General features: G+C 38.6%; 1 protein-coding gene across 3 annotated transcripts; it reads right to left on the reverse strand.

The window, feature by feature from the left end:
• Positions 1–1,630: 1,630 nt before the first annotated feature.
• Positions 1,631–4,861, reverse strand: LOC148010865 (N,O-diacetylmuramidase-like). 3 transcript variants are annotated; one of them, XM_087671748.1, is made up of 4 exons: positions 4,789–4,861; positions 3,707–3,957; positions 2,851–3,048; positions 1,631–2,608 (listed from the first exon to the last, which is right to left on the reverse strand). In XM_087671748.1, the coding sequence occupies exons 1-4, from the start codon at positions 4,857–4,859 to the stop codon at positions 2,286–2,288; spliced, it is 843 nt and encodes a 280-aa protein (XP_087527874.1). In that variant the 5' UTR covers positions 4,860–4,861; the 3' UTR covers positions 1,631–2,285. The 3 variants fall into 3 exon arrangements, with proteins under 3 accessions (XP_087527874.1, XP_087527875.1, XP_087527876.1); XM_087671749.1 differs by having other exon boundaries at positions 3,707–3,963; positions 4,789–4,840; XM_087671750.1 differs by lacking the exon at positions 4,789–4,861 and adding an exon at positions 4,659–4,778 and having other exon boundaries at positions 3,707–3,963.
• Between the last annotated feature and the right edge of the window lie 1,527 nt (positions 4,862–6,388).

Here is a 6,388-nt window from a genome sequence, read left to right on the forward strand (position 1 = left end):
ATGATAAGGATGTCGTTGATTACATCGATGTTCGACAAGCTATTATATAGCTTATAATCGGCCTCTTTTTGACGAAAAAGATTATATAATATATATGTTTTGTTTCATTTCAATTATTAGGATATATACTCTAAGGTATATAACTAACACATTCATTGTCTTTTTTTTCTTTCTTTTTTTTAGGGGGGAGAGTTGAATTGTGAATTGAGAAGATGATTTTTAATTTCTTGCAGGTCAAAACATTACATTGGATGTACACATTTTTCTATTTCTTGATATAGTGACTCTAACACTCACTTATTTCCATGGTAGAAAGTGGCCATTCTAGGCTATTGATTGTAAGCAATAGATTATATCCTAAAGCCCATAGCACTGTTGGGTATCGCATAAAACTTATCATAAGTAATTAGAACCCCCTGCTTGGTTAATTATAGAAACCTACTATTGTATTATAAAGAGGTTCTCTAATGATTTTGTGAAAGGCACAAATAGTACTCTTAGTACTCTTGATTGGTTGCCAATCCATAAGGTTTAACTGTTCATAAATACAAAGTCCAAACAAGTAGCAATACAAGGATGTGACATGTATTATTGAAGTTAAATGAGTAACATACAATTTGGCATCCACACTAGAATATCAAATGGTGGTTATTGTAGGTATAGCTCATTGGGCATGTAAATGTGTTGTATCAATATTTTCTTTACTCACATATTACTATTTTTAGCCATTTGAAAGCACACTACCTTACCTTCTAAGTGTATATGAACTTGTTTGTGCTACTTTTGTTTCTCTTTTTAGCCTATAGCATAATCCACTCCCAATAAAGATTGTGATAGGGATCCACTTGTAGTTTTCTATGTCAAAACTATTATATAATGTAATATTTCTAATATAAGAGCACGGATGTGTAGGTCATGGTGTTATCATTGTTGCAAGTAGTAGAAGAGCAGACAAAAAATGCAAGTAGAACAAGCTTAAACCCTAAATGTATAGAGAAAAGAACTTGCAAATACTACTCACAAAAGAATGATGGATAATCGTGAAGAGAAATGGCTCTTCTTTGAAGAGAAAGTTCTTTCTTCATTAAATGAGAGCCACACTTTCAAAGGGGATTATATATATTAGATCATAGATCATATCTCTACCTAAAAATGCTTCTCCCATATACACTTTCTCATCTTATTCACACTCAATAATTTTTGGGGTTTTAGGGGGGTAAGGGGAGGGAAGTCACTCATAAATATTTAAGTCTAGTATTAGTGTAAAATAAAATGACATTTTCTTTGTCTTGGTGGGTGTTGTGGGGCGGGGGGGGGGGGGGGGGGGGGGGGGTGAGAGGGAGAGTAGGAATACAACTTGGCCCTTTTGTAATGGGTGGAAATGTTGGCATAACATATCTAGATCAAATTCAATGTGTCAAAGAAACATTAACATAGCTAACCTAGATATTTAGGTGGTGATCAGATGAGATATTTATAGGTGCGATCACTTTAATAGGTGTATGTACCTCTAGTAGCTCCTGGCATTCACTATTGTTTGTATATATGTGTGTGCTCTTTAATATATCATATAAGTTTAGAGTATTGCTCATTTATGTGTGTCAATCTGATTGTCATCCATCTCTGTTCTCTCATCCCAATAGAGTTTGCTTTTATAACACATGGTTGCTCTAGTTTTTGTTACATAGAGGGGGACTTGAAAAGATGGTGAGGATGATAGTTGCAACAACCCATGAAAGGATCATACCATAGCAGGTGCGGGGGACATCATGGATACAAAAGAAACATGGAGTTGGTGCATACGTGCTCTCTAGTTTTCGTTACAAATGGGGACAATACTAAGTCGCAATCAATGGGGATGTAAGGAACACTCCATGCACATGATTTCCTCCATAGAATCATGATGGCTTTGAACAATACATGATTTCCTCCATAGAACCATGATGGCTTTGAACAATACATAATGTTAAGGGCTCATGTGTACTGCAATATAGAGGAACTTTAAGCAAAACTAAAGAAAGGTCTTGGATGTTGCACGCAATAAGTGAGCTAATTTATTATGACAAGCTTGGTATTATTACAATGAAGTTGGAGGAGTTTATGGTGTATAAGTTGGACCATATATTGATCTGCATCTACTGTAAGTTTATTGCGTATCAGTTGGACCATATGTATTCTGCATATATTATAGTTGGATCATGAAGCAAGTAATTAAGCGGCGGCATGGTTGCGATCAGCTTCTTGCGTGAGGGATGCATATTCGATGGCGAATATTATCCAAAGTATCAACCGTTGGTAGCAAGGGCTTGCAAGCGCTCAAAGGAGCCATTGAAGACGTCTTGGTCACCAGGGAAGGTGCCACTATCTGCATACTGCCAGAAGGTGTAGATGCCCCAGTTGTAAGGGAAGGAGTTGACGGAGCTGCAGTAACAGGCGATCCAGAAAGGGCAAGTGGAGCTGAAGTCGCCGTAGGTACCCACGCATTGGTTGTACCAGCTGGCAGTGCTGTAGATGACCGGGTAGACTCCCGTGAGGCTATTGTAAGTGTTCACGAAGTCTTGGATCCACGCCCCCATGGCGGCCGGCGATAGGCCGTAACATGTATCGCCTGTATGGACGTGGGTATGGATAGTTAGTGAGCATGAATACATAATTAATATATAGATAGATAGATAGTTTTTAGACAGTCGATCACTACACAGACAGTCGCTCCAGATAGATAGTTACGTAGACAGGTAGTAGAATGTAGACAGTTACATAGATAGATAGATAGATAGATCATGAATACACACACCGTCAGTGAAATTATAGATGGTCATGACCGAATTGATACGTAATCATGAAGCTTGCCTGAAGGGTTGTATTCTATGTCCAGTGCCCCCGGGAGTGTCTTCCCGTCGCTCGACCACCCTCCCCCATTGCTCACAAAGTAACTGGCTTGACTTGCGCCGCTCGAGACATCCGGCCGCCCAAAGTGGTATGCCCCCCGTATCATGCCCACATTATAGGAACCATCGTATTGCTGTGCAAAATAAGGGTTGGTGTAGTCTGCCTCGTCATGCCAAGAAATGAAGACGTTTTACCGTCGGACAACATGACAAAGATGCTAAGTGTACGATTTCACAAACCTCTTTCCTTTGATAAACTGCCATTTTGTAGGTTAATTAATCAAATTATGGCGTCCTCACATTAATAAAGAAACTGGCTAGATTTAGTTGCTCAGTGATCTCTATGGCTAGACTCACAATTAGCATTTCGTCACATTAGGGCCCCATTAGGGGTTGTTGTTTCTTTGCCCTAATAGATAAATCCATCACAATCACTAGCATTAGTACGCACAATATTGATGTTTGGCTAGAGCTCACCCGTAACATAAGGGGTTTGTTCATACCTCCTCTACGCCATCATGCCAAACATTAACACTTTATCTATGACTAATTTTGTGGATGTATAAAAGGATAGCATTTAGGGACACTCTTGCATCACTTTTGATTGCTCCAAATACCTCAAACCCACAGGCTTAAATTTTCCTAGCACAAAAGCACAATACATGGCAAACGGACGATTGCTTCAAAATTACCCTTTTTTGGTTAGCGTAAACCTCATGTTTATGTTAATGAACGCTTGTGAGGACAAACACCCAAGCACGTCAATCACACATACAGAGAGAAGAAAGAAGGGAGCATGTGTTATTAGTTGCTTTTACCTTCTCCCTCTGTGGCTTTGATGTAAGCAAATCTTGCACCATTACCATATGCAGTCTGCCAGTCCACATTTCCTTGATATGCACTCACATCCATGCCTTGGACTCCGCTTTGAAGTAATCGTCGAGTTGTAATGCCTCCTTTGCTAACGTCTTGTGTAGCACTAATAAGGTGACTAATTGAAGGAATCCATAACATAATAAATTTGAGTGTATTGACATAGTTGGTGTTCACCTTCTTCATCTTTATGGTCCTGATCCTACAAAAAGCAACACCTATTTCAAACGGCCCTTTTCCAAGTACAAAGAATACCATGTAATATTGTCTCTTGATTTGCAATTCTCTCTTGTGCATAAATATTCACTCTTGAGCATTGATGTTCTCTTGATATAAACGATACATTAGAGATATTCTGTTATGAATATAAGTCAATGTTTAGTAAGGAGAAGAGGAGGGTTATCCCATGGTTGGCAACTCTTAATTGGAATAAGATGATTATAACATCATTCAACTAAGTGTAGCATCTATATCGACAAGAATTAAAGTTACCAAGAAAATAACATTTAATTTCTCATAATCACAAAAAGAGCTTTACGTGAAACGTGCATGATGCTCAAATGTTTGCATACACATAAGGCTACTTACATTGTTATGTGCTTTAATTGGAAACATTTAATGATTATATATGTATTCAAACATAGCACCATCAATATAGCATGATTGTGTCAAGAAGGGAGTCAGGCGTATTGACCTAGACTATATATAGTATTGAGAAAGATAGATGCTAAGAGTATTGCTCTCTAGTTGAGGATGAGTTTAAGAACGTATGGATGCTAAGAGTGATACTCAAAGGCCCAATAATACTTGATAAAGATAGTGTTTAGAGAAGTAAGTTTCAACAAGAAGTAGATGTGGTGAACTTGTGGATTATGTAGAAGGATCAGAAATACTTACAAGTCTAAACACTTATTAATGTGGAGTACGTTTACAATAGACAGCCTGACGAGTGTTAACGCTGAATTGAGATTGCGTAGATGGATGAGAGAGAGAGAGAGAGAGAGAGAGAGAGAGAGAGAGAGATCACCAAACGATTGCTAGAGAGAGCGCCTTGCTGATGACGGGCTGCAGACTACCAGTATGTGCTTGCCTAGCCATATATATATGTGGATTTTGAGAAAGAGAGAGAGAGAGAGAGAGAGAGAGACGGGGGGGGGGGTTGCATGCCGGGTGAGGGCGGCAATGGGTTATTGACCCAGTCAAAAGCTTCCACGTGGCCTTTTCTCAGCGGTTAGTCTTCAAGCAGATGTCAACAAAAAGTCGCTGGTCTTCCTGATGAGCAGGGAGGTTGTCACCGAAAGTCGTTGGTATTTCTTACATTAATCAGTTATGGATATCATCGATATAGTAATATTCACATATTTGACGATAAGCCTGGGATTTTCGGCTAATGCCAGCGCACGCTCATTATCCATCCCCTTTTCAAAGCGAAAGTCATAAGAACGGCCAGGTAACATTTCCGTAATGCCCGACCCGAGATTCGGATTATCAACCTCATATTTCCATGTCCCCAAAACGGTGGGCAATATCAAGACCCGATATGTATAGAAATATTTAAATTATCAACATTATATTTACATGTCCCAAAGACGGTGGGCCATCTCAAGACCAGATATGTTTAGATTAACTTCCTAAGTAAGAAGCTTGCAAACCGGCTTGAAGGCCTCATCTTTAGTAGACATCTCCTTCGAGCAAGGTTTGAGTTGAGCTCAAACAAAGACCCCCCCCCCAGCTTTGCAAAAAGCTAAAAATCCTTTGATTTGCTTGGCTTTGCCATGCACAACTTCATTTCTAAAAAACGACCAAATAACTTGAGCTACAAGGGCTCTTAGTATGGACCAAACTTTCTCACACACTTCATTTGTGCTGCCTCTATCTCCCAGCAGCATTTGTTTCCAATTGATGACATTGCGAATATTGACCTTTCTCATCCCACTCTTTATTTCTAGGGAATATTCCTTAGAATCCTAATGAGCTTAAAAGGCCCAAAAGTGAGTTTAAATTTTCCCTAATGCTTGACCTGGTCGGCATTGCTTTGTAGGGTTAATGGCCTAAATTCTCGTTTTTGTAAGCAAAAAATTCACCCTCTTGCAACGAACTCCCCAAGTTTGCTTACAAAACATATAACTAAAAGTATGCTTTGCGTGCAAGAAATAACGTGTTACTTGCCTATCTCAAATATACTTGAATGCATGTCACAAATTTTTAGATATTGATTGTACCTCTCACGGTTTCTTCCCTTTGCTCACAAAAACATATAATAATCAACATGCTTCATGTGCAACAAATGGCATGCTCTGCACATAATGATATACTTTTCAAAGCTACTTGAATATAGGACACATACGTTTAGATACTAAATGTAGGTTTTATGTTAGTCAATTAAGCAATTCATACTTTCTATATCTTCATTTTCCTAAAACCGTCAAACAATGCATCATTTAGTGTCAATCTATTGGCACACTCATTATCAATTAAACTTGACTTAAGTTTTCATTTCTATAGGTGCATCTATACAGAATCATTTACATACTTGCTATACACCATTTATACATAGACGCTAGTCTTTAGGCAGATAACTGTTGGAAACTAGCTTTGTTTTATTAATCTATTTAGTCTGAGGTTGG

This window comes from Lygodium microphyllum, chromosome 29 (assembly GCF_053477565.2).
Source record: "Lygodium microphyllum isolate KBCC chromosome 29, Lygodium_microphyllum_v1.1.10, whole genome shotgun sequence".
Lineage (NCBI taxonomy): Eukaryota > Viridiplantae > Streptophyta > Polypodiopsida > Schizaeales > Lygodiaceae > Lygodium > Lygodium microphyllum.